Here is a 27,748-nt window from a genome sequence, read left to right as displayed (position 1 = left end):
CAACCCCTGGCTGTACTGCATACTAAACTTTAGGCACCTTCTTGGCCACTCTCTTCCTTGGCAGCTGTAGCTGTTTGGGGCTCCCCTGCTTGGATGTTTCCTCTGCGAGAAAGGCTTTTACCACCTGCACCTCTTCCGACAGCTTGGCCATCTCCTCACCAATGGCTGCAGGGGGGATCTCAAACACCTCCTGGAATTCCTCCATCAGCTTCTGTGCCTCCCGGTATGCCCTGGGTCTCGATTTCCTCTTTTGCAAAACAGACGCTGGAAAAGGCCAGGGGTGAGACCAAGAGCAATGGGATGGGACAGCTCCTTGGCTGCAATATTTGATCTTCCCTCCCGTGCCTCTGCCTGCCAGCGGCCCCAGCTCTCTCCCATCCCCACAGCAAGGGGCACGTCACTGTGGCAGGGACACAAAGGTGGCTGCTGGGATGCAGCTCTATCCTGGTGCCCACACAAAACACATGAGCCCCAAAAGCAAAGGCACCGGTGGTCTTGAGCAACTCAAGAGTGAGACAGATGTGCTAGGCTCAAGCCTGGGCAGTGGCTCTTACTATAGCCTGCAAAAAGTGCCTCAATTTCTTGCCTCTCTTTTCTCCTCTCTTCCCCAGTTGGTGCAGGGAAAAGAGACAGCACTGGGGAGTAGCCAGGTCCTGCTTGCACTAGCAGTTCAGGATTGTACCACCATCAGAGCTGGGATGGAGATAAAGCATGGCCAGTGCTCGGGGGCCCACGTCCTGCTTCATGTCAGGGGGCAAAACCACTTTTACTCCAAGGCTGTTCTCCCAACAGCTGGGTTTGGGGTGGGGTTAATCCAGCTGTGGATCTAAGGGACCCCAGCAGTGTCTGTTGCATTTACTCCTCTGTTAACCAGTAGCCAGAGTATCAGGGTCCAACCTCGCGGTGGGCTGAGGATGTTCAGCCAACGAAGCCCTTGTCCTCTCTGCAGGGACATGGGGGGAGGCTGCCAGAATGGGGGGGACCCTCATTCCCAACTCGGCCGCACCCCAGGGCCCGGCCAGCTCAGGGACACTTTTACGTTCAGATCCTGCCCCTGCCTCTGCGGTGCTGTCAACAGGAGAGACTGAGAATGCAGGAACATACCCAAGGGGACTTCAGTGATGGTCGAGGTGTTTCTCATGGCCATCAGGATTTCTTCCAGGACCTCCGCTCTTGTCTTGCGGGTGGGAGGGCCAGGCATCCTCCCATGCTGCAAGGAAGACCAGGAGGCTGCAGCGTGCCTCCCCTCCACCCTCCAGGCTGATAATCCTCCACCTCCTTTTCCTGCCCCCTCTCCCAAACTAACATGGGCCTGTGCATCTGCACAAGGTAGGTGAGACGTTCTCTTTTTTTTGGACCAAGCTGGTGCGGTTTAGACATCAGCTTAAGATTATTGAGCAACACTGGATCAGCTTTCCACAACCGCAGAGCACTGCAGTGGATTCAGGCACTGGAATTCTACTACAACCCATCCCAGAGACCCACCTCAGAGGCCGTTTCCTCCATCTCCCTTGGGACAGGGCTGGCTTTCTCCAAGGGGTTGGTGACAAGCAGTTCCCCTCACGCTGCCCAGGGGATAGCACGGCTCTTGGCCATTTACCAGCCCCAGTGTGCTGAGCTGCCCTGTCCCTGCAGGTCAGTTGCCATGGGAGCTGCATGCACTATGCCGTGAGGGAGAGAACAGCGAGGCACTGGGATCAGGAACTGGGGCCAAGCCCACGCTCAGGCTCTCAGCATTCATCCAAACACGTGGGTTGATCCAGATATAGATGCAACCAGCTTGCCTTTGGAACTTTGGCTCTTTACCTTTTTCCGAGGCACATAGGGCTTCTGCATGCTGTCCAGTTGTGGCTTGATGTCCCGGTAAACAAGCGGATGTTTCAGGATGTAGTACAGTGCCTGCACGTTTTTCTGTATCCCTGTGAACCGGAGGGAAAAGGGGACAACAAAAGCCTTTGCTGCTTCTTTCTTGGTCAGTGGACCATACTGCTCATCAACCTGCCAAGGCTTTTCTAAGCAGGAGCCCTCTGCTATCTTCACTCACCAACTGGTTCAATAAAATCTGGGTCTGTATCTCCACCGAACAGCTCCTCATAGCCTTCGTATCGCTCTAGAACCACGTGGGAGCTTCCTTCTCCCCTCTGCTCACTCCTCTTCTCCAGCCTGCCCTGTGCCACAGGTCTCAGCAGGGGTCTGGACATATCCTCCACCTCAAAGCAGCAAAATAAAGGAATTCACAGCAGCCCTTTCTTACCAGTCAAGCTGATGGAGTCAGCCAGAGCCTGTCATGCTGTGGCCAGAGGTCTCACCTGGTGGCACCAAGCCACGCAGCCACCATCTCATCGCATCTCTGCTCAGCGGCACTGGGTGCAGAGGAGAGAGGGGCCATCCCTATCCTGGCACAGACTTTTTTTTCCCCTGATAGTCCCAAGATTTTCAGGGAAATCAAGTCAAAAAGGTGCCCTGGTGAGCTCTAGGAGGAAGTATTCCAGCAGACGCTGCAGGGACGATGCTGGACTGATGAGCTCCTGCAGTGGGGCTACCCACCAAGCCAGCACAGCCCTGTGCCACCCTGCGAAATAGGCCACCAATTCTTGTTCTTGGTCACAACATTGCATTTATGCTTCTTGCTAGTACTTCCTTAAATCCCTTACAATGAAAGGAGGGTTATAACCACTGGTACCCACAGCACGTGCACACAGTTCATTCACTTAGGTAAACAAAGATCCATCTGTGGACCATTTCTGGACAAGTCCTGCAGTCCTGAACACTTACAGCCCGGCCTCACCTGCGTCATGAAGAAGGATGCAATGTCATCCTCAGCTGAGCCAGGAGGAGGCCTGGAGTCATCTTCCCCTTCCCCCAGTGCCGTCCATTGGCTGCCGGCTGGGGTCACGGAGCTGATGGGGGGCAGCGGCTGGGCCGGACTCAGAGGTGCAGCATCTCTCACAGCTTCTACCGCAGCTGGAAGCTGTTTCCACAGAAATGTCTTGGCAGGAGCTTCCAGCATCAGCGGCCGCTTTGTGACTTTGGGGAGATGCGACGTGACCTGGGGAGAAGGAATGGATGTCCATGCATGCTGCCATGAGTGTCAGCGTGAGGTTGGGTCTGATGGCTGGAGGCTGCTCCTTACAGGACAGGGAGTGCCAGGGCGTCCCTGGCTCCAGGGACACCCTGGCAACATCTTCAATCCCATAGGATCCATCAGCCAAGGCCGATGGGCAGGACTGAACCCAAAAACCCAGTAACAAACCCTGCGTGGGGCAGCAATAAGGGGGTGGTTGGACTTCCCAGCCTCATCCTGAGCAAAATACCTCCAATCCTTCCCACCCTTCCCTCCATCCTTCCAAGCCCACTGGGATCCCTGTGTCCCACCAGCTCTTCCCATGCTCCCCAGCAAGTTGGTTGCTGGGCAATCCTGCCCTGAATATTTCAGCAGGGGTTTCATCCCACTCCTGAAGCACATCCCTCCTTACCTTGCGGCTGGCTTTGAGAGGGATGGAGAAGTGCCACTTCTCCGTGGCTAGGCTCTTCTGTTGGACAAGTTTAATTCCCAGATTGTGCTGGAGGAGCTGAGTCAGCAGAGGCAGCTGCCCTGGAGGAGCAGAGGTTTACCAGAGCTGCAGGCAGCTGGTGGAGAGCCCATGCCTAGCACCTTCACCAGCAGCACACTGTGCCAACTAACCCCAGGCTCAGCTCAGGGACCACAGTAGAAGCCACCCAGTTTTGTAGGAAGATGCTTTAGCCTTAAGAACATATATCAGACTGGGCTACATGCCACCAAGGCCAGAGGAGCAGCCCCAACCTGTTTTATTTACTAGTCTACATGTAGCTTGTGCAGGGGAGCAACACCATTGCAACGTTTCGTCAGTATCCTTCTGGCTACCTTCGAACATTGCCTGTTGCGGCCACAGGCATGTTTGGGGTTTATCCCTCCTGCTCAGATAGCTGCTGCAGGAGGACACCTGGACCAACTTCAGACAAGCCCTTTGTGGGATGAACACCATTTGGAGAGCAAAATTTAGCCTGAGACTGCACTGCCACAGTCACTGATGAGCTGTTAAGGACTTCACTGGGGCTGAAAGCAGCAGCAGGGCATTAATGGTGTTTGCAAGAGCAGTGTTCATCTGCGTTGCTCTTTAGAGAGCAAAAATGATTAAAGTATCTCTTTGGGGACCAGGGCCAGCATGGCAGGAATGTCTGAACACCAAAAGGCAACGTGGTCCCTGTCCCAGAGAGCTAACAGCGAAGGAGGGACAGAGCAGGAGTGCCCCACAGAGCTGGGCTCATACTGTACCGCTCCGGGTGGTGGTAAGAGGGTTGTTGTGAAATGTCAGCTCCTTCAGGCACGGGAAGAAAGCTACAGGTAAAAGAGCTGTCTCATCTGCGATCTGCAAGATAAAATAGTTTACTGTTTGCTGTAAGCACTGAGTCAAGCTGGAGGCTGTTGATTTTCATCCCAACCCTCCCACCAAAGCGTGTTCCTCCAATGCCTGGGGACTCTGGCACTGGGCAGGTACATGCAGTGGGAAGAAGGAGGAGGGAGATGGCACCCCTTAGCCAGAGATGCCCAGCAGCTCTACTGCCTGTGATTATAGAGGACAGAGGCAGCACTCCCCTCTCCCTCTTCTACACTACAGCCAGACGACTGGTGCCTCCAATGCTCAGAAGAGCTGCAAGGTAGAGAGGCAGGACTTTTTTCCTTTTTTTGCAGCTGCATCGCTTCTGAGCAGGAAAAAAGTCCTGCCTCTCAAGTCCTGCCTCTTCACTCTGCCATCCAAACCACAGCCTGGCCAGGGCATGGCAGCCAGAAACCAGCTCACCAAGGCAGTGACCTAAAACAGGGTGATGACACGTGGGAAATGGCAGCAGAGCTCACTTCACAAGCAAGCAGAGCCACCCCATCATGTCCCAGGGGATGCCCCTCACTGAGCAGTGGTAAGTCGACACTGACAGCTCACCCGGCTGGGAAGCAGCATGAGTTAAGCCCTGGGCAGGAGCCAAAAGCACCAGGAAGGTGAGGTTAAATGAATGTGTGTTACTTGTCTGTTGGCGCACACTGAGAACCCGATGTGGCTCAGCAGATAGGTATAACCTGGCACTAAAACAGCACTAAGTTCTTGATGAGACATCACCATCCACCGTGCAGCTCCAGCAAAGGATCAGTCCAGGAGGAGGGCGGTCCTTCACATATCCCATTCTCTGATTAAATCCCTGAATATGCAAGGGTTTAGATAAGCTGGGTGCAATTCAGCTGCCCAAATAGGTGTCCTATCCCACCTGAGGGATCCTGGATGTCTGACACATTCCCCTGGGCTGGCAGATGGACACAGGAGCAGGGGAGAGCTCTGCCCTTCTGCAGTGGCAGCTAAAGGCCAGGGTGTTTCCCAGGGCACTAATGCCACACTCAGGCAGCTGAACCTTTACACCTATTCGGAGCCACAGGACCCACATCACCTTGTTGAAGGCCAGGCTGAGATGCTTCAGTTCAGGAAAGGGAGCACGAACATCCCTGTGCGTGGAGGGAGCTGGCAGAGTCTTAGAGACAGATGGTTCTCCCTCCCTGGGAACAACCTTAAAGAGAGGAGGAAGAAGGTGAGCAGAGACACTACTCCAGAGGCTCTGGTGGCAGAAGACACCTCCAGTGACAGGACACCACCCTCCTGAGCCCAAACAGAGCTATAATTTGAAGAGCTTTTGGTTCAGACCCGCTTCGGAGCTTGCCTTGTGGCAGCTTGGTTTGGTCTCTGCATTACTGTAAGACCCCTGCAGGGAGTCACATCAAATGCACCAAATTCCATCATTCAGCACTGAAAACATGCGTGGGCATGGGAGGAAGCGGCTATGCTCTCTGGGAGTGTATGTGTGTTACACTAGAACATCCTGCAAGTGCTCAGCATCTCTGAAGCTCAGCCCCTTACTCAAGTTCTAATAAAAATCAGCGTCTTTGGCTTCAAACATCTGATTCTGAAGAGCATCATGTAAATAAATCTGAGGGGAAAAATTACAGGGCTAAGAATGAAAGAACTCCCAGCTCCTGAGCTTTGGTCCCCACCTGAGCCACAGAACACACTTCCCTGTGCAGGGAGGGCACACAGTCATGAGCAAATAGCAAACCAGGTTTTATTTGAAAGTGATATAAGTTTAAGCTCTGGTGTCCATTGGTTATGGGAAAATTTACTCCTGATCTCCCTGATGAGAGGCAATACTCACTGCAAGCCTTGCAGGCACCCAGGGTCCTGTCTGTACCCACAGGCTTATTGAAACTCAGCTGAGAGGCTTGGGGAAGGAAAGTTTTGGAGCTCACACCCCAAATCACAGATCAGCCAATGGTTCTTACCAGTGCTGGGTGTTCCTGAGGGTCAGAATTGAAAACAACCTCTGCAATGAAACACAAGCAAAATGAGGGTTTCTACGTGAAGCTGAGTGCTGGGCCAGCCGCAGCCATGGCAAGGCTGGGATCACCCTGGAAAAGCAAATCAGCATCAGGCAGGATCTGGCTCAATGGCAAGACGTGCCCAAGGTGAGGGGGAATCAGACCCACTGTAGCAGGCTTGCTGACTGCCCCTTCACTCCAGATGAGGTCCACATCCCTCAAACAATGCAGAAACCCTGCTACTGGCCTCAGGGCAGCCAGGAGCTCCCCACAGGTGGATTTTGATTTGGAGTCTCACCCATGAGCACAAGGCCTTTCCCACCTCATGCTGCTACCACCAGGCCAGCACCAGAAGTTGCACTGTTGTCTGCTCCACAAATACCTAACAACAGGCACTGCTGCAGCAAGCCAAGAGACAGGAGAAGTGCTCAGAGGAGCCCCACCGGCAGCCTCCATCACACAGCCTGGTCTACACAGGAGACACCAAGCAGCCTCTGGATCCATCCCATCACGTGGCCCAGCATCACGCTTCAGTAAAGACATCCAGAGGGGAGAGCTGACCTACACCAGGAATGCAGACCTGTGCATGGGCAACCTAGTCACACAACCTTCCTGCCCTCTGCCTGTCCAGCATCCACAGTAATCCACTTCCTAACCTGAATTATTTCCCCATTTTTATCAGTTTTCCTCCCAGTTAGCATGAAATGCCTCCTTTGGAGCAAGCTACCCTGGAGAAGGCCAGGAGAGAGAAAGGGGCACTTCTATCCAAACCATGGGAGATGTCTGCTTTAGGGTGATTCGTGTCCAGTAAGCACCCATTGCTCCCAGTAAATACAGAGGGACTGTACACATTCACTGAACTGTCTAAAATGGTCCCATGTATCCCTCCCTCACCGTTTTAAATTTGTCAAGCAGCTTCATTTACTAGTAAACATCCAGCAGACCCTTACCCTGACATAACTGAGCCCTCTCCCACTGAAACATCCCACGGTTTCAGTGCAGGCAGAGAGAGGCAGGCGCTGCTCACCTGTCCTGTCTGCATCCCTGTTGTTCTGTAACATGACATAATCAAGCTGTACTTTCTTCCCTTCCAGCTCTGCTGGCACCTCCATGTCCTCCTGCTGCGGCAGCCGGGGCTGCTGCCAGAGGCTGCTCAGAGACTTGTACCACTCTGCTCTGAAGCTGTCGCCGTCCAGCACTGGGTGGAGGAAGAACTGCCGGCTTTCTGCTTGGTGCAGGTAGGGAACAGCCAAAATCCTGTTCCTGTCCAGATTCAACTCCCTCAGGCTATTGGAAGAGGAACTGCATGAGATACTCCACGATTGCTATCGGTGTACACACCCGGCCATCTGTTCGCCCTGGCACCTGCAGGGCAGGGAGCTGGCCCTCGACCTGCCTCCTCTCTGAGCTTCCCAGCAGCAGTGCAGAGGCATCCGTGACACCTGCATCTCGCTGCCCCATTCCCCCTCCTCTCCAAACCCCAACCACAGGCTCAGTTCTTGGTGCAGCCTGGCATTGCCCCCGAAGCCGGTAACTTTGATCCCCCACACCAGTCTCAGGGTCACCTAGCTCTAAGTTCACCTCCTGATGAGAATTTAATGGACAAGGAGATGTCCTGGCAGTTCATTAAATCACCCAGGGCTCTCAGGAGCTGTGGTCCTACTGGGATTCCCTAAGAATGTTCCACCTTCCCATGGAAGTATAACATCACCAGTGCACTTGCCCAAGGTCACAAGACAGCTCAGGGAAGAACAGAAACCCAAACATCCGGACTCCAGCCCTGCAGTCTCATGCCTAAAGCTCACCCACTCCCCCTCCTCTCAGGAACACTGCAGACAATGTGCAGTTTCCTCCAGGAACATCTTGGCAGAGCCAGGGCAACAAGCCAGATCCAATTCACAGCACTGGAAGCACCAGGGGAATATCAGAAGCTCTCTGCACTGTCCCCAAACTCAGCCCAGCCCAGCTGAGGGGCAAGTTGTCCCCCTTCCTAGTGACTCGTCTCTGGCTGAATCACGAAAGCCCACATTAAACAGAGGGACCTGATCTGCAGCCTTTCGTAGTGCTGCTGTGCTGAAATAATGATGAATCTGGGATGAAAAAGGGAAAAAGGAGAAAGCAACTGCCATTTCTCAAATCAGGCCTGGAGATCAGCAAACACCCAGGGCAGGAGCTGAATTACCAGCCACCTGCCGGGTTTGGCCAGCTTGTGCTTTGCAGCAGGCTGTTTTCTTCCGTTCAGTCCCATTTGCAATACGAGAGAGACTAAACAGGGAAGTATCTGAGTGAATCACAAAGATTTTGTTTTTCATTTTAAGCCTGCTACTGAGCAACAGCTGACGGAGGCAGCTGCCAGCCCCCAAAAGCCAGAGCCGTCTGCTGCCAGGTGCTTCCTTACCTGCAGAGATGAGACAGGCTCACAAAGACGCTTGGGTCTGACAGACAATTGTCATCCAGTGACAAGACCTCCAGAGATGGAAACCTTAAATAAGCAGAGCTGCAGATACAAAGAGGCTCATTAATAACACGCTCAAGCAAAGACAGGTGAAAACCACATAATTTGCTGTCACTGCTAGAAGATGTATCCACTGAGAGACTGGGCTGGGGCTGTTTTCATTCTTTTAATAGAAAACTGATATCCTACCTCAAAGCAGCTACATTGAATCAGTCCAAAGGACCATTTAGCTCAGCACTGTATCTTCAAGGATGGCAAACAGTGGATACCTTGGCATGGCAACTGTGGCTAAGCTATATGTGAAGGGTCTAATTAACAACAAATAAATAACATCCTACTCACGTGGCTTGGCCACACAACAGGCCTCCTGAATCACTGTCCAGAGGTTCCTCTCTAGCTGCTGATGACGGCAGATACCCTGGGTGATCCAGAGCTGAGCTGGGATAACACTTCCCTGCCACCAACCTTAGGTTATTTGATCTTCCAGTTTGCAAGAGAAGAGCTCTGCTGCCTGGACTGATAAATCAGTTCCAGGCTGCCTACCCCCACCGCTCACCACTGCCTTGCCAGCGTCACTGCTCCATCACCCTGCCTGCCTGCCCGGTTCATCCTGCCGGCATGCCGGCAGCTCGCTACCAAACCGAACCATCGCTTGCTGTGTGCACTTACTCCCACGAGCCTGCCAGGTCTGGAGGCAGGGACCGAAGCCTGTTGGCTGTCAAGCGAAGGACTTTGAGCTGAGACAAATCTCCCAATGTCCAAATGTCCTGGGGGGACAAGTTATTGTAGGAGAGATCCAGAACCTGAGGGAGGTAGAAGAAACAATCCCCTGGAGTAAAGAACAATCTCTGTTGGCTTTCCCCAGGTAGATATTAAATATTTACAGGACACTTTCAGTCATGCTACCACCTACCCTAGAGTGATGCCGTGAACATCTCTGACTTGCAGGGACTTACAGCGGTGGGACTCTGCACCTTGGCAGAAATGCTCAGGGCTAGTCCCCCACTCACACATGTGACTGATGAGACAACAGCCAGGAGAAAGCCAAGGAGCAGACCCTGCTGGGAGTGAGGACAAGGATTTCTAGGATACGTGAACAGGAATAGCTTTGCTGGGGCATTAAAATAGGCTGCATTTTCCTAGGAGGAGCTCAAAGCACTTTCCAAATCAATTTAATATGAATTACCAATCAGCCTTCCCAGGGCTGATTTCTCTGGGCTGTCAGTAAACAAGATCCCGGACACTGGTCATGGATGAAGCTAAGATCCATGGGGGCATGGCAGGAAGGAGAATTTAGATAGGTCCCATCCCCACATTTCATAGCTGATGCCAGTGACAGGGCTGCTCACAGAGAGGCACATAGGGATAGACAGGATCAACCCTGGCCTCATGAGCCCTGGAAATTTGGTTACCCATCACCTGGGCACGTGCCCACTGACTGAGTCAAACCCTTGAGTGGGTTACCAACAGTGCATGGGAAAAACGTGAGAGAAGGTCTCCTACATTTCATGGATTTGGGGACCTCCCAAAGCCTGCAGGCAGGAGGGAGGCCAGGATCCAAGTGTGCAGACCTGACAGCTGAGCCACCAACAATTCTTTGAATAAGACAAGAAGAAAGAAACCTTTTAAGACAAAACTTTATATCCAGTAGCAATCAGAAACCAGAGAAATCCAGACAAGGACACCTCAAAGAGAGCAAACCTAGATAAAGTCAGTTCAGCTGAGCCTGAGCCTGAGATCTCTATAGCAGAGACCCACTCCCAGCTGGAGGGAAAGGACGACTAAAGCCATCATACCAGGCACAGTTGCTTGTTCTTAAGATCCACTTTGTCTCTTTTTTAAAGAAAAAAACAAAGTGACCCCTTTGCTGTGTTAGAAATGCAGCCCGTAAGTTGGGGAAACTGCAAACACCTATCTGGAGAGGAGAAGGATGGAACAATGGGATGCAGAGAGGTAGAGCACAGTGTGGAGGGGGATGGGGAGCTGTCAGGGACCACACAGCATCAGGGAGGTGAGGGATGCCATGGGTGACTGACACACTGCAGGAAGAGGATCCTACAGCAAAGGGGGTAGCCCATCACAGGGGAAACAATTCCTGTGGCAAGGAGCTGAGCAATGGGGATCTGTGAGGGATTGCTCTGCAGGAGGAAGCAAGATGTGAAGGTCCTTGAGGGACACAGTGGAAAGGCCTTCCTGGAGTCACAAGGAAGCAGGAAGAGATAATGATGCTGCAGTTTCAGAGAACTCATGCTGCAGGGACATACGTCAACGCTATATGTAGGCTTCAGCATGACGGCTGGTAGGAGATGAATAAGGTCTCAGAGCCCACTCATCTTACTTCCAAATGCAGAAAGTCTCCAGTGGTGATTTTCAGATTTCTTAGTCTGTTCAAGGAAAGTTCAAGTTCCCGCAGTCCTGGAAACTTCCGAAATGGCTCTGCAAGTGTGGAAAAGAAAATGCTCCAGTGAGTGAAGAACAGCAGTAACAGAACAAACCATGTCTTATCTGGGCCTGGAATGGACCAAAACCAGCAAGAACAAGAGTACTAGTATTATCAGTGGGCATGTTTGAAAGAAAATGCCAGCTCAGTTAGATGGTTGGCTGTACAATACACAATGCATCACCAACCTACTCCTTAGACATCTGGTTTGCTTTCATGCATTTGCTCCCCCGCCCAGATTGGATTACTGCTTGAAGCCACTAATGACACATTTAGCTTATATGTTTTACTAGTTATAAACGGATTTCCATTTTTTCTTCTTCAAATTAACTGAGCCCATGACACTGGATTTGGATTCACCTCCCAGCTCTACCATTAACCTTCTGAGCCTTTGGGACAAGTCATTTCATTATTCCACGCTTCTATATATTAAATGGGGATTTTCTTTGTAAAGAGCTTTGTTTTCTAATAATGAAAAGGATACCACAGTGGCACACAATTATCATTACAATAAAGGGAATTAGCACAAGGATTTCAGCTCAGTAACAGGAAGGAAGCAATTCTGCAAAAAACTGCTGCACGTGTATCTTAAACCTCTTTGTAAAGCTCTAGACCTTTGTTCAGACAAGTGTAAGCTTCCCCGGCTTGAAATGCAGCATCTATTTTTTGGTAATGCAATCCCTTACCTAGTGTCAGCAGGTTCTCAGCAGCATTTATGAAAGCAACGCAATCAAATTTCTCAAAATCATCCTCTTTAGCCTGAAAAATACAGAAAAAAGAAATCATCCCACTCCAGCCCTAAATGGATCTGAAACAACTGAATCTCTCCTTTTCTCAGAATGCCTAAATCATAGAATTTCCCATAATTAGGTCTTAATTTGTTTTTCTGACTAAGGAGAGCACCCCTCAGAGTATGCATTTAATGCACAGCTGCCTCAGTGACCAACATCCAGAAGACCTGGATTAGTTGAGCCCCAAAGCAAAGTGTGTCCTCACTACTGACCTCACTCCTCTACATGTGTCGCAGGGCTCCTGGGCCATATCTCATACCTATGTGTGACCCAGCAAACACAGCCACCCTACGATTTAGCACATCTGTCCTTCAGAGCACCAGGAGAGAACCCTAAAAAGACCCTAAAAACCTATCAGCTCATTTTCTCTTTGCACTGCAAGTTAATTATGAACCCAAATAAAAGTTGCTTCTCAAGCTGAAGTTGAACTCCTACCAAAGCTGAGATAAACATCCCTAAACCCAAAGAAGAGCATTTTTGCAAGGGGATGTAAGTGGGGAAGGATCTACAACTGATGAAGACCAAGCTAATTTATGTCATGAAGACATGATCCAAAAGTTTGTAGGACAAATCCTCCAAGACTGTTCACAGCTGTCTGGCCCACCTTCCTGTACAGGAAATATGCCTGCTTCTAATGTGTATCTTCTCTGATCTCTGGACACTCATGTGCCAGCATGGTAAATTTTTCAACTTTTAAGGCAGTTTCTTAATGCTTCTTGAGTCTCTGATACTCACAGAGACCAGATTTTGGCTGCTTATGTTCACAGAGCACAGGTCAGAGGGGTTCTTCAAACAGTGGTGCTTCATCTGGAAAAAAACAAACAAAGAAAACCCCACAAATGGTTAGTCCTACAGCAATTCTCTATGTCATGTCCTGGGACCTGAGCCCCAAAACCAGACCTCAGCTACACCCAGGTGAGGGGGGCACCTGGTGCCTTGGATCGTGGGAAGGGGGGAGAAGGTGGCACGGAGATGGGGAGGGCGAGGCAGCTGCAGAGTCCATCCACCAGCAGGATCTCCCCAGCTGCACAAAGTGCTATCAGAAAGTTTAGGCAATAACAGAGGAAATCCGCACTGACCAGAAATGGCTCATCTAGGACATTGTCTTTGTTATTTTCTTCCATGGAGGCAGACTCTGGGGGCTTTCTCCTCTGCTGTGGTGTCTTCCCGGTGGTACCCTTCTCAGTCCAAGCCCTCAGGGTAGCTCTGCGTGTCAGCACCCAGCGCCCAGACCCTGGCACAACAATGGACCAAGGCAGAGGAGATGGTATGGTGAACATGCAACCCTCTAAATGTGCCCTTCTCAAAGTAGCTGCACTCTGCCTGGTGTTTCAGCCCAACACTGAAATCCATCATTTTAAAATCCCCTATATTAGGAAATACTAGAGTATAAAATGTTCAGTGACCATAAATTTAAGGCAGGAACCTTAAAGCTACAGCCAGATCCACAGAAGAGGAGAAACGTGCTCCTTTATAGATGGTAATAGAGCCATAGGTTGCAGACAAGGAAACATGGGCTGGAACAGCCTTCTGGAGATCTCCAATCCAAACTCCCACCCAAAGCAGGACCATCAGCAATGTTAGATCAGTCAGTTGTGACTTTGTCTGGCGATTCCACCACCTCCCAGGGTAACCTGGCCCAGAGCTGCACCTCCTCCCAGCAAAGAATTTTCTCCTAACGTCCAACCTAAACCTCCCAAGGTGAAATTTTTGGCTTAGTTATGCCATCTGCCACCATTAAGAGGAGTTTGTAGCTGTCCTTCAGGTAGCTGTAAGCCACAATCTCCTCTTGGACTCCACTTGGCCAGATAAAAAACAAACTCAGCACCCTCAACCTCTCCTAGAAAGTCTTGTGCTCCAGACACCTGACCAGCCTGGTAGACCTCTCCACCATTTCCCAAATCTTAGAAGACATTTCTGCTATTTCTAAGAATTTCACTGATGTAAGTCTCAAAGCCCAGAGAAAAAGGAGAAGCTCTAGCTCAGAATAGCTGTTGGAGAACCACGCTGTGCTAGCCATATGCCTGCCTGAATCTTCCCTCCTGCTGGCATGTGGAAATGGCTGCTGGACCCCTCATTTAACATGTGTCCTAGACATCCTGCCCTCTTCATATCAATGAAGTATTAAACAATTTTAAGACTTTCTGGGCACTGTTTTAAGTTCTGTTATCAACTGTTATCTATCATCAGCTGGGATGTTGATACGAGAAACCACAGCTGTATGTACCCTCTATCTGGCCCAACAACAGGGTGGATGGTGGACCTGCCCCTATGGACACGACACTATTCTGCAGGGTGACTCCACCAGCAGCACTTGAAGAAGCGTCACCTTCTTTACTTGCACACAAAATGTTCCTGGCAGGGAAGCAGTTAGTTGCATAGTTGCTTCCATCACCCATTTTATACTGTCCTGTCGTAGCCATCTTGACTGCAGCATTCCTGGGGAGAGTGAGAAAGAAATAAATGGGTTAAAATTTTCACTGGCTCTAACATTACTTTGATTTAAACAGCTCTTTCCAAGCGTAGCCACAAATGAAGTGTTAGCCTGCAGGCAAAGGAACGCTGTCAGGGACACATGAGGAGCATCACCTCCTAAAACGGAGAAGTAAATGAGGTGCCAGGAATACATGCATTATTTTCCACCTCAAGATAGCAAAACGCAGACACCGGCGTGTGCGTGAGTCCAGCTGTGTGGACAATGACTCACGGGATTTCTGCTTTACCCCTCATTCCTCCTTCCCCATATCCTTTCCCTTGGCACTTGTGGGGATTCTGGGAAAAGAACCACACTGGTCACCGCTCCCCACACCTCAGAAATAAACTTCAAAGGCACTGCATCGCTCTCATCCTGTGCCCCTGTAGCGGGACATGGTCTCCCAGTGCCATCTGATGGTGTCTCCACGCCCAGACACCGCTCTGACATACCACAGCACAGTTTGACTATGGTGTTTGCGCACGGTGCCAGTATTTGGGGTAGCTTTCCTCTGCAACAGGCGCACGCTGTGTGTTCACGCACCAATATAAGTGGGAGGGCAGCTGTGTGCAACGTTGCCATGGCATGGCACTGGCCGGGCGAAATGCTGCTTTGCCACCACGCAGTGATGCTCAGTGCAACGCAGATGCTGGCACTGCCAGTACACCAAGATGGCATTGGCATGGGGTACACCAGGACACCAGCTGGGGCACACACCTGCGTGTCCTGGTACGCACTCTGATACACATACAGAGCTCCAAATCTACATGAATCTGTACAACCCCCACACACGCACTCCCCACGCATACCCCACTCACGCGCACACCCCATTGTGAACACACACCACCCTCACTCCTGACACACATCCCTGTACCGGTTCCCCTACCATGACACACACAACCACCACACGTACACCCTTACGTGGACACCCATACACACACCACTCACACAGCCGCACACGTACTGGATACACCCCCACACGTGAGCCCATACACCCACACATCCAACACACGCTCCTGTAACTACACCCCCCCCAACAGACACCCAGACACCCCAGCTACCCACGACCACCCTCGCACACCCCTCTCCCACATACACTCCCACTCATCCCGTTGTATAACACCCCCCCAGAAACACTTAACACACGCATCTATATACCCTGCTGACGTGTACCCCCACACACACCCACACAGTTACACATCCACACCACCCACCCCAGCAGCCCCCACAGACATACCCCCCCAAAACCACCCACGAACACCCTCACACACCCCACTACACACATACACCTTCCTCACATGCACGCACACCCCCAAAATCACCCACGAACACCCTCACACACATAAACACCCCCCCCCACTCCTCACATACACCTCCTAAACACACCCCACCACGCACACAGCCCACGTCCTTAACACCCCAAAACACCGGCGTCCACGCACACCCCGCACAAACAAACGCCCACGCACACCCACACGCTCCCCACGCTGGCAGGCACCCACCACCACGTACCCCAACACAAACACCCTCACACACACCCCCTCACTAGCAGGCTCCCACACCCACGTACCCCCACACGAACACCCTCCCACAGCCCACGTACACCCACCCCTCACGTACACCCGTGGGCACCCTCCCACACACACCCCCCACACACACACCCGTGACACCACAGACACCCACTCCTCACACAACCCCCTCACATACACCACAGACACCCACTCCTCACACCCCCCTCACGACACCCCAGACACCCACTCCTCACATACATCCCCCCACCACCATAGAGTTCACGGTCCTCCACGGCCCAGAGAGACCCCGCAAGCGGCTTCCCCCCTCACCTTCCCCAGGCCCCAGACCCAGGCAACCCACCCGGTCGGCGGTGCCCACCCCTCACCCCGCGGACCGAGGGCCGCCCCAGCCGCTCTCCCGTCCCCGTTGCCCGAACGGGCCCCGCGCCGCCGCCGCCGCCGCCTCCTCCTCCTCCCCCCCGCGCCGCTCCGTCGCCATAACAACGGGGAACGCGGGCGGGGGAGGGCGGACTACAATTCCCAGCGTGCAACGCGGCCGCGAGGCGGCGGCTTTTCCGCCCGCCCGCTCCCGTCGGCCCCCGCGCGCAGCCAATCAGGAGCGAACAGGTTGCGTGGTGAGGGCGGGGGCGGAGGGTGGTGAGAAGATGGCGGCCAAAGGCGGCAGGAACGGGTTGCTCGATAAGGTACCGTGCCGTGGGCCACTCGGGGTCCGGCCCTCCCGGGGTTCCCCTTCCCGGCGGTGCCGTCTTTCTCCTCAGCGGCGTCCCCAGAGCCGAGCCGGCGCTGGGCTGAGCCGCAGCCGCCCTGAGCTCGGGCCTCAGTGTCCCATCCCGTCCCTCCCCACCCCGCCGCCTTGCTGAGGGGCATCCCCCGCCTCAGCTGTGGGGAGCTCCTCCGCCCGGCAGCACGGCACCCCGTCGCTGCCACCCGTAGCTGCCTTCTTGTAGGAGTTGGACAGTAGTAAACGGCAGAAGAGGCCCCGGGGGGGACCGGGGAGGGAGGAAGCGTCCCGCGGGTAGGGGACCGCTTCTTTTTCTTTTTTTTTTTTCCTGCCAGCATGGCTGGTTTTAGCCCAGCCGTCCTGACAAAAGGCCGGCTAACGGTACAGCTGCGCTCCTCCCGGCGGGTGTTTTGCCAGGAAAGTAACGCTGGACATGGCAGAGATGTCAGGTGGAGCAGAGCGTACCGTAAAAGTCTGTTGATAAGCCTAGTCTTGTCTCAGTAGTTTAAAGGAGCTTGCTTGCAGAGCGGCTTTGATCTCGGCTGAGTTTTAAGCGGTCAGGTGTTTGTGTCACAGCTCTTTGTGGTATTTGGCAGCCTGGTAGCTGAAACTAAAGACCGGGAGGCATTTTTTTTCCACAAGAAGATGCAAGCAGTTGCATCTGTATCTCTGGGTGCAAGAGGGTGTATCTTCAGAGTGGTGTATTTGGCGTCTTTCATTGAAATTCAAAATACAGGTGGCTGCAATTGAAAACACTTTGATTTTCATTCATTTATGTATATTAGTTGTTTCTAAAGAGCATTGTTTTCTTGCATCTGTTTGAGATGACGTTATCCTTACTATCCCTACAAATTTGGTGGTTTTTCTCCTGATCTTTAGAACAGTAGATCAAGTTGTTGAACGAGTGCTTTTAGGGAAAGGTGTGCTAATTAATTATTTCTGGCTGTCTCCTGCAAATGTGCTCAGCTTTCGGTTTTGAAATGACAGTGCTTTGTGGTTAAACTTCAAGAACTCTGGAAAGTGTCATGCTCTCGAGGCATTCCTGTTCCTTCTGCTGTGCTCTATGGATGCTGAGGTGTAGTTATTTCAGAAGGAAAAGGAGTCATTGGTGAGGGAAATACGCTGTTGGTGTAGGAGCTGAATCCTCTAGTGAGAAACCATTGAATAGTTTCAGTAGGGCTTCTACCTGAAGTACATACACACACTTGATAATATTCTGTCTCCTTTTCCCTCTCTCCTCCATGCTGATCTGTGTGCCTTCGTTTCCTCCCCCTGGATGATTTAAATGAAATCTGGTTGTTTCTGTGAACTGGTATATGTATTGCTGAGGTATTACCTGGAGAATTTTGGCCTTAGGTCCATAATTGGCTTGGGCTTTTCTCAAACATAGAAATAATGGGTTATCAGTGAGGCTTTAAAATCTTAGGACAGGTTGCTTGTTCAGCCTATCTTTTCGTACCTTGCTAGTAAGCTAAATCAGGGTGAGATTAGGGAGATATGTGTTTTAACTATCCCATTTTTTGTCCTTCTCATGTTCTTTAAGTGTTTGTGATAATCAGGTAGCTCCCCCTGACCTCTCCTCACTTTACCAGGACCACCTAAGAGTGCACACCCGCTGAATTCAAAATGGTGTGCAGCAGTGGCTACAGTCATCTCAAACACCCTGAGATTTCACCAATTTAGCACAACACTAAGTTATTAACCACATTCTGCCCCTACTAGAGCAAAATCTTCTAAGGTTTTGTAAGTTCCAGGACTAAAACCACTTCCTGGCTACCAACTGCTGCAACTGCCTTCCGCTCCTGTGCGTCAGAAGGAGCTGTCTGGTACTAGGGGATGTTGACTGTGAGTACAGTCAGGCAGCACTGGTATTTTGGGGAGAGCGGGGTCCAGAATTCCTTCCTCCAAGGCAGAGGCTGAGATAATTGGAGCTGAGAATGGACGCGCTGACTCCCTGGAGTTTGCTACGACTCTTCCTTCAAGAGGAAGAGGAGGGAACTGAAGCGCAGTGAGGTGTCCCTGGACTGTGCCACTTGCAAATCCTGCTTGTGCTGGGGTCGTGGTGTGTGGTGTCACTTATTTTAGAATTTATGTCGGGGGGGGGGGGGGGGGGGGGGTTGGGACCTGTGGTTTGGGACTCGATGCTCTGTTGGGCTGCAGCCCAACCTACAGGAAAAGGCAATCAGCTGCAGTGTCAGCTGTGTGCCTTCAGGGAGTTGATGTGCATCATCTGCTGAGGCTCTTCCAACCTCCCTCAGCTGCAGCATTGCGTGTCCTGGTTTGAGGAGTTTCTGGCTTTAGGAAGGGGAGGTTACTTTCTTTTCATCCTTGTAACAGAAAACACAGACCAGATGCAGAAATGTTATTCCCCTTGAAGAGTTTATATAGTCTACGCTTGTGCTCCTCTTGCAGTGGCAACAAATCTTTTTTACTGTATGATTTGATTATTTATGTTTCTAATACCCACAGTGTGCCATAAACTTCAGAGCAATATTTGAAGAGACAAGCTAGCTACCCAGAAGATGTTGCAGGCTAAAATTGGACGTGATATAAATGAGGCTGACAGTAGCAGCAGAAGGAATAAGACAGGGGCAAAAAAAGTTAAGTTTGTGCCATGTCTGTCTTCTGTGATGTGAAACATCTTGAAATTTCTCCCGTAGGATTTTTCCATGCCTTGTGCTTATGAGGGAGCTTTGTGAAGGGATTTAAATGAAGGTGATAGCTTGACAAATGAGCCCTGTGAGCTCTCAGATCCTGTGGTGTCTGCTGTGAAAGCAAGCACTTGTTTTGCTATTCCTTTTTTTGGAGCTAACAGCAGAATGCTCCCCTGCTGCAATCCAGCTGCAGGCACCATCTTTACTCAGATGTGAACAGCTGGGGCCCTTGTGTGCTTCTGGTGTCAGACTGGTTTTGCAGCTTTCTGAAATTGCATTTCTGACCACTGGCTATATTTCAGCCTTTCCTCTGAAACCTCGTTCTTACACAGGTACACTTTCAAGTACCAAATCCACTTCCAAGCTGTGTCTGGCTGTAGAACACCATATTTGCTTTCCATTCATAATATGGGATGTGTTCAGGACAAGTATGATAACCTTTCACTTGGTTTTTAAAAAGGAGTCAAAACACACCCAAACTAAAAAACTGTTTCGAACTGGTTGGGTTCCCCCCCATCAGGCTAGAACCAAAATCTGAGCTTTTCTTTTGAAGCCTTTGGAGCTCACACCTGAAGTGCTCAAAATGAATTACTGGTTGAAAAATACCATCCACTAGCCAGAGGAGCAGACGTTTTTGCATCTGCCAGGCTCCACAGGACGTCGGTGCAGCTTCATCTTCCCTCCCCACCTCCGCAGGCAAGGCAGGGCAGTTCTGCAGACTCAAGAGGGGGTGGAGGCTTTCCCCCCTGTTTGAGGGCGAGTTCTTGGTGGTAGGGGCCAAATCTCTGTCTCTCTTCCAAGCTGAAGGTGGGGATGGCCATCAGTCAAAGGTTTTGCCCACAGTTGCACTGGTGTATAGACATCAATGTACAGATGTGCATATGTTTCTGTGCACATCTGGACACAGAGGTGGCATGGATGTTGATTGTTTTCTTTGAGCACCTCCTTGTGCTCCTCTTCCACAGCACTGGCACTCCGGGTGCCAGCGCAGTATCCCAGCCTCTCCCTACCTCTTTGGTCCTGCCAATCAGCCTGGAAGAATTAAGAGAAGCAGCAGCAGCACTGCAGTGCTGTACCGTGTTAGAAGTAACCTCATGGGAACATCATGACCAAGGTAAAGGGAGGGCTAAAGCTTCTGCCTGGCTGAAGTCCCAAACCACAGATGTGTCCCCATTACGAGGTCCCTTCTGATGTGAACTGCCCTGAGATTATCAAGCTGTTACTGTCTTGAAACAGAACAGCCTTAGTCACAGGGAAGCCTGAACAAGAACTGAAGAACTGCTGGTTCAGCTCCTTGCTTTAGGCGGTCTAAGTTTAGATATTTTTTTTTTCCCCCAGTAACAGCTTTATTTCAAAAAATATGTCATGTGGGCTTTACATCTACCCCTGAAAGTGCTGGTTCTCTGTTATGGTATCAGTTAAATATCACTGATGTTATCTGGCAATTCCAGTGTCAGGTGGCTTGGGACAGAGAGCAAGAGGCAAGAATCCTGTTCTCGGTCTATCACGGGTTTCCTGGATATACGTTATTATGCCAGTGTCTCATATATGTTATTATGGCAGTGCCTTGACTCATTTTACATACAGATATTCCCCTCTGTGCAAATCCCTTCTGCAAGTGAAGTGTTAGCAGTCCTGTGCCTCCAGGGCTGGTTTCCAGGGTGCCTATAAAATAGCTTTAAAATGTTGAGGGTTTTTAAAAACAAAAAAGCCTGGGGCTTTATTTTCATTTATTTCTTGATTCCCAAGCTTTTCTCCTTGGTGTTTTCCAACTATTCTGTCTTCAAATATATCTAGAAAGCTGTTGGTTTTATTTGGGAGGGGAGGAGGTGAAATTTTTGCATAAGCCTTGATTCCATCCTCTTGGGCTTTAGGAGTTAAAACCAGACATAATAAGATTGATTAAAAACTTGAGTGTTGACAAGGAGATAGTTGCATTGTGCTGTAATACCAGGAAAACTGCTGTTGCCAAAAGCAAAGATTCCAATATTAAATGTTTAATCGTAAAACATATCACAAAAACACCACTTGAGTAATATCTTCTTAAGTATCTCTGGATTCTTGCTCTCACTTAGGAACAAGCTGTAGAATACTGTCATATTTTATACTAAGGATTGTCTTGTTTTAGCCCTAGAAATGTGGAAAACTGTTATTCAAAATATTTGCTCAGACATATTTTTTACTTCTTCAAAATGATTCCTTTAGTGGCCTTTGGAAAAAAAAATCACAGCTGTACTTAAAGGCAGATCTGGTCTGAAGGAAGGCTTCAAATGGCGTGTGGAGGTTCCTTGTGGTGTCAAAAACTTTTCACTCATTTTGTTCTTTATTACTTGTAAAAAGCATCAGGGGGAAGAGTTAACCAGCTATAAAGACTGAGCCTCTTCATGGAGTTTTATCAATAACAAAAACAAACTCTGCAGGCTGAATGATGCCTTCCCTCCTGGGTAAGGCTTGTCTTCACTTGACCTGTACAACTACAATAAAGGACAGAGTATTTCCCCACAGTTGCATCCGAGTTCAGGGTTCACTTATTGGTGTATCCAGTAGTGAATCCAGCTGTGCTGTGTCTTGCATGTGTCTTACTAGTCAGTATTTTTGTCTTTTAAAATAACAGGACTTTTCTGCACCCTGCAAGAATAATTCTGTAGCTGATGCTGTTTCAGGAGAGTACTCTATTTTAGGGTTTTGCTAAGCAGAGTACATTTTCATGTTGACAGGCTTGTTGGCTTTCCCTCCACTCCCTCATGAGAAATGGAGGTTGCACCTGGGAGCAGTGAGGTCAAATCCGAATGGGTTTCTTGAAAGCTTTTTTAATTTATCTGTAGGATAAAGAAACAGGGATTGGGTGTTGGTGCTATTACTTAGAGACTTCTGACTTCCAGTTCACTAATTAGGAAAAAAAAGTATTTTTCTCCTCTCCCTAGTCTAGCTCTTGATACTTCAATCTTTGGGAATCTCAAAGGGGCAAGAAATAAAACTGTTGTAGATGCTTTTATAAGGAAAAGTAAATAGTTGAAAGAATTCTTCTGTATCCTTTCATGGCAAAGTGTTTGGCTTTCATTTTTCATGTGTCAATGTGTCAATTAACCCTAGAAAAAAAATACTACAAAAAAGTAACCACCTAAAATATTTTGTAACTTTGTTGTGAGTGCTCTTTCTATGTTGTCCCTGTCTTTTAAATGCTTCTGGCTGTTGCTTTTGTCCCTCATAAACCAACTACTGCATGTGCACACACAGTGATGTTTGCTGTGCACCTAATAATTCATACCTGCAGAGCCTGAAAGTTAATCAGGCTTTTCCCTGTACGAGTGTAGGGGAAGTAGATCAGGTTTTACATCTTACTTTAAAATGGTTTCATTCCTGCCGGAGAAGGGAAATGAGCTCTTCTGACAGGTAGTTAATAAATCCAACTTCTGAGCTTCAGGAGCAGGAAATAAAATGAGTGAAGTTGAGAATTGCTTCTAATGGCAGCTAAAATTCAAGCTCTGACTTAAAATACACACGGCTCAAACTCATGTGTCTGACCGTGGCTAAAAGGAATAGCGTCACCAAAAAATAATATAGTTCAGAGGAAAATTAACCCCTTTGAAAAGCTGAGCCGTTGTATCTGAGATTCATTATTGATGAAGGACCCGCTTCTGAGGAAAATCTGAATATGGAAGAGCAACAGAGTCTTTTGCTTTCATTCTGGAGGATAATCTGACTGAAACTTCATTTCTTGTTTGTGCCTTTATATTCTTGCCTTGTACTCGGATTGTTAAGGGTGCCCTGAAATTTTCCTCCTCTCATCAATCCCCAAAGAGTCTGTTTGTAACAGTTTGGCTGAAAAGCGTGAACACCCTCAAAAGCAAGAATTAAGTCATAACTGACACTTTCTGTGGATGGCAGCAGGAGCAGCAAAACGCAGAATCGATATTAGGATAGAACTGATGTAAAAAGTCACTTCACCAAATACCTTCAGTGCCCACGACAAGATATATAAGCTTAAATCTGCAAGGGTAATGGTACATTGGAGCTGAGGTGATTTTTGGTGCGATACTGCTGTGTAACAGGCCCTGGATTCCCTCCATCTCTGGTCAGGTTTTCCCAAACAGGTAGGTATTTTCTGGGTTGCCTCCTATCTTTGTGCTCACGACAGGAACAAATATATTGAAATGAAAGGCTAACCTGTGCCAAATTCTCTTAACTCCATTTGGTTTCCATTGCAGTGGAAGATTGACGACAAGCCGGTAAAAATTGACAAATGGGACGGTTCAGCTGTGAAAAATTCTTTGGACGATTCTGCCAAAAAGGTATGTTCTGCGACTGCTGATTTCTCCCTCTTGGGAAACGCTCTATTTTCTTAGATTTCTACATTTAGTTTAAAAACTGTAAACTTTTTTGGTTTGATTGTGAAGTGCCCATAGCTATGCTGGTTCTGTGGCATCTCTTCTGATTCCCATGACTAAAGCAGTGGTTGTTCTTGGAGTATCAGCAATTATTACAATGTCTGAGGCAGACATTAAATCTGCATAAAGCTTCAGCTCAGTTTACCCCTATAATCGAGACTTGTTTTATCTAAATCCTTTCCAGAAGTGGTTTGTCAAATTTATGAAAAGCCCAAAATAAACTCAGCTGCATGTTTCTCCCGCAGGTTCTCCTGGAGAAGTACAAGTACGTTGAAAATTTTCGTTTGATTGATGGCCGCCTCATCATCTGCACAATCTCTTGTCTCTTCGCAATTGTAGCTTTGATTTGGGATTACCTGCACCCTTTCCCTGAATCCAAACCTGTTCTTGCATTTTGTGTTGTATCATATCCTTTACATATGTTTTCTTGTTTATACCGGAAGGGTTTTATTTTCCCCATAAAGCACAAGAAAACCCTTCTCTGTATTCTCATTTTCAGGCCTGTGGGAATTTTACTGCCTGTGGTGTGGTGATCAGCTGAAAATCAAATAGTTTTCATGTGATGGCAAAACTCCTGCCTGTCTGGGTGCAACGCACTTAAATTTGGCTGATCTGGGGGTCCAGCCTTCCCCTGTAGCAGCGTGGAAGCCTGGACAGCAATTCAGCTCACGTCAGAGGAGTCAGCAGCTGCCTGGGCAGCTGATCTGCTCTCCAGGCTCCTGACTGGGTTGGGCAGATTCCTCAGGTCTTGGATGCCAACTGCATAGAGACTCCTCCACTTAGGTGTGTTCATCTCAAACTGAAAATCAGCCCTTGAAAGCTTCAGGGGTTTGCTTTGTGTTTTGTGTTGGTTTTTTTTTGGGGGGGGGGTTCATTTGTTTGTTTGTTTTTAATTCTACCTATAGCCTGGTTACAGAGACACCTGCTCTTCCCTAATATGACAGATCAGGTACCAAGAGTGAAGAGTAAAATGGAGGTAATTCTTGCCAGCACCTCTGCTGAAAAGGAGCAGACGCTGCATTTAGGAGGGTAGCGCTACAAATTGGGGTTTAAATGTTTAGATGCCAACCCTGTTTAGAATCAACTCTTAAATTTCCAGTATTACAGCACGGCTAGGGTGCGGGGGGGAGTTTCCCTGTTTGGGCTTAGAGCGTCAGCATGGCACCGATTTCCCTGCAGCTCCTCTAGCAAGACAGACGCCTGTAGAGGTTTTACAACAAATGTATGTGACAGATGAGCGGTGCTTTCCAAGGGCTGCTGATGGGCCCGCTTTCAAGGGCGGTTTGGATGGTACCAGTGAGATGGCGTGAACTGGTAGCCTGGAAACTTATTGCTGGCCTGGGAGTCACTGTACTGCTAACGGCTGCATGATTGTGGGCAAGTCATTTCATTATTCCAGGCTACAGTTCTTCTGGTTGGCTTTGGGCACAAATGTTGAGATAATAAGTCTTGCAGCCACTTAAAATGATTTAATTCCAAAAATGACAAAGATTAATTGCTTTATCTGTGCTTAGGAGGAATGCACAGCAATTAATTCTGTGACTCATTTGGTCTCACCTTTTCCCACTATCTCCCAACAGATGTTGCTCCAAAAATTTAGCAAAATAATTGAAAATAGCATTTCGTTGTTGTAATTTCCACTTTACTTCATGGTTTCATGAACAAAGAATTTTATGTGGCTGGAGAAATCCCTTTCAGGAAGGGGTGTAGGGAGTTGTTGCTTTCCCCGCCGCTTCCAGGCGTTGATTTATGCTCTTGTGCAATGGCAAAGATTTAAGAAAGTGTCCCAATTATTATTTAATTTCTCATGCTAACGAGGCATCAGCCAAGCTTCCTGTTTGGAACAGTAATGTCATGAGAGGTGGTTAAACGATGGTGTCTGATGGGATCCAAGCAATTTCTCTGCCTAATTTCTATTTCTAATTGCAACTTCTTAGTTTCCTTAACTTTTTTGTTACATATTTTGTGATGATGGGAATCCTGACTATCTATACCTCATACAAAGAAAAGAGTATTTTCCTCGTAGCTCACAGAAAAGACCCTGCGGGGATGGACCCCGACGACGTTTGGCAGCTCTCCTCCAGCCTCAAACGGTATCGTTGGCTCTGTCAGCCCGGGCTTAGCGAGCGGGAGTGTGGTGGTGCGGTACTGGCACGGCTTCGGTTTGCCTGTGCTGTGCACGCCTGTAGCTATCGCGTGCTCTACGGTGGGGCAGAAAAGCTGCATTTTGGATAACTCCTAAACAAAATGGGGGAAAATATTGGTGTCTTTGCAATAGTGGGGTGTCTGCACTGGGCATGTGAGCTTTCTGCAAAGGATCAGCTACTGTGCCATGATCTTTGTGGCTTCCCAGGCAACTCGTGATGAATACTCACCGCAGAATGTTATTACTCAGAAGTAACAGCAATCTGTGATGGGCTTGCCGGTCTCATGTGCACTGTTTCCATCCGTATCTCTCTGTAGGATCACCCTAAATATTTTCCTTTATTTTTATACCTACAAATCTGTTTCATTCCATGAAAATCTAGATGTCCCAATCTAGAAATGGGAGCAGTGCCAAGCAGTTATCTGCCACAAATGTTCACATTTTGCTTCTCCTTAATTGGGGCGGGGGAATTGATCACAAAAGATATAAAAATACTGAATTGTGTTACAGTTAATACCTGCATGTTGTAGCTGTTAGTGTCCATGTGGGGTGCTGGGGGCGGGGACCTCCATTCCTGGGGGCTTTCCCCTTAACAAAGATGAGGCTTTCTTGTCAGCTTTTTTTTGGTGTCTTGTTAACAAATTCTGCTCTGAAATCTCTCTGCCCTTCCTGCAGGTTTGATGACAAGTACACCCTGAAGCTGACTTTCATCAGTGGGAAAACCAAACAGCAGAGGGAAGCCGAGTTCACCAAATCCATCGCAAAATTCTTCGATAACAACGGGACGTTAGTCATGGAGGCCTACGAGCCGGAGGTGTCCAAGCTGCACGATAGTCTGGCCCTGGAGAGGAAAACAAAATGATTTCTGACACCACCTGCCTCCTGGGAACGTGCTAAATTAACACCAATAAAGTAAAATAGCAAAGAGAGTGAATCATTGCCTCTGTTTTTGTCCTGAAATCCTATTCCGTTTTGGATGAGTAGGGTTTTTACTCTTGGATCCAAGGTTTTTGAAGCTACGGAAAGCCTTGGTCTGTGTCCCTGCCTTTCTTGTGGTGGACCGCAGAGGAGGATTTGCCCATGGGGACCCTCAGGAGGGGGGACTTGTCACCCACGATGCCACCCTGGCTTCCTCCGTTTTTACCTGGCAGTGCTTTATCGGACGGCTCCATGCCATGTAGCACCTGGGATTTACCATTTGCATTTCACTAACGTCGCCTTTCCCTTTTGCGGTAGGAATTCAGGACAAAACCCTTCTGTAAAGCAACTGTCTGCTTGCAAACAAGTTTTCTTTATTTTTGTATTTATCTGATTGGGGGTAGAGGATTGTTTTATATAAAAAAAGCCTTTTATGTGTTGGGGTGGCGGGGGGGGGGGGGAGAAGACAAATATGCTACTTCTGTATGTTCTGCCCGCGATGCTTATCTACAAGGTGAAAAAAAAAAGGAAAGCAAAGGGCTTTTCTGAGCTGTGACTGTCCCTGTTGGTCCCGCTGCCCCTTTCCTATTAGCATACCCTTCGATAAAACGTCATTTTCTTAAAAAAAAAAAAAAATTTTTTTTTCTCTCTTTTTTTTTTTTTTTTTTCTCAATAAAAGGGAAGAACCGACGTCAAACCTGTTCCGGAGCATCTCTGGGGCGTTTCGCGGTTCAAGGCAAGGGGGGTGGTTCAAGTTAAACCTCTCCCACCCGCGTTTTTCCGTCCCCCCCCCCCCCCCCCCGCCATCGGGGGGGCCGGGCCGGGAGCTGCAGGAAGGGGCGGGCGGGGGCGGA

The 27,748-nt window shown here is 49.2% G+C and overlaps 2 protein-coding genes across 2 annotated transcripts; one reads left to right on the top strand and one right to left on the bottom strand.

Moving 5' to 3' along the window:
- Positions 1–22: 22 nt before the first annotated feature.
- On the bottom strand, positions 23–14,485 carry XRRA1 (X-ray radiation resistance associated 1). Its single transcript, XM_075050471.1, has 17 exons — positions 14,392–14,485; positions 13,142–13,296; positions 12,798–12,869; positions 11,958–12,030; positions 11,170–11,267; positions 9,501–9,634; positions 8,775–8,873; positions 7,404–7,663; positions 6,341–6,381; positions 5,458–5,574; positions 4,298–4,391; positions 3,477–3,595; positions 2,789–3,049; positions 2,045–2,210; positions 1,807–1,919; positions 1,105–1,210; positions 23–264 (listed from the first exon to the last, which is right to left on the bottom strand). The coding sequence occupies exons 1-17, from the start codon at positions 14,483–14,485 to the stop codon at positions 23–25; spliced, it is 2,244 nt and encodes a 747-aa protein (XP_074906572.1).
- Positions 14,486–16,654: 2,169 nt separating this feature from the next.
- SPCS2 (signal peptidase complex subunit 2) lies at positions 16,655–27,584 on the top strand. Its single transcript, XM_075050297.1, has 5 exons — positions 16,655–16,750; positions 23,651–23,734; positions 24,076–24,240; positions 25,793–25,923; positions 26,652–27,584. The coding sequence occupies exons 1-5, from the start codon at positions 16,712–16,714 to the stop codon at positions 26,836–26,838; spliced, it is 606 nt and encodes a 201-aa protein (XP_074906398.1). The 5' UTR covers positions 16,655–16,711; the 3' UTR covers positions 26,839–27,584.
- The last annotated feature ends 164 nt before the right edge of the window (positions 27,585–27,748 follow it).

The sequence above is a fragment of the Buteo buteo genome, chromosome 18 (genome assembly GCF_964188355.1).
Source record: "Buteo buteo chromosome 18, bButBut1.hap1.1, whole genome shotgun sequence".
NCBI classification, from domain to species: Eukaryota; Metazoa; Chordata; class Aves; order Accipitriformes; family Accipitridae; genus Buteo; species Buteo buteo.
Note: the sequence above shows the minus strand (reverse complement) of the source record. Positions and strands in the feature narration are given on the sequence as shown.

Excerpts from the sequence above, each read along its gene's own strand:
- XRRA1 (XM_075050471.1), bottom strand. The coding sequence starts at position 14,485 with ATGGCTACGACAGGACAGTATAAAATGGGTGATGGAAGCAACTATGCA. Across the intron at positions 13,297-14,391 it reads TTTGTGTGCAAGTAAAGAAG|GGTCTGGGCGCTGGGTGCTG; the intron begins GTGACGCTTCTT and ends TTGTTGTGCCAG. Across the intron at positions 6,382-7,403 it reads CAGGGATGCAGACAGGACAG|AGGTTGTTTTCAATTCTGAC; the intron begins GTGAGCAGCGCC and ends GTTTCATTGCAG.
- SPCS2 (XM_075050297.1), top strand. The coding sequence starts at position 16,712 with ATGGCGGCCAAAGGCGGCAGGAACGGGTTGCTCGATAAG. Across the intron at positions 23,735-24,075 it reads TGGACGATTCTGCCAAAAAG|GTTCTCCTGGAGAAGTACAA; the intron begins GTATGTTCTGCG and ends TTTCTCCCGCAG. Across the intron at positions 24,241-25,792 it reads CATTTTGTGTTGTATCATAT|TTTGTGATGATGGGAATCCT; the intron begins CCTTTACATATG and ends TTTGTTACATAT.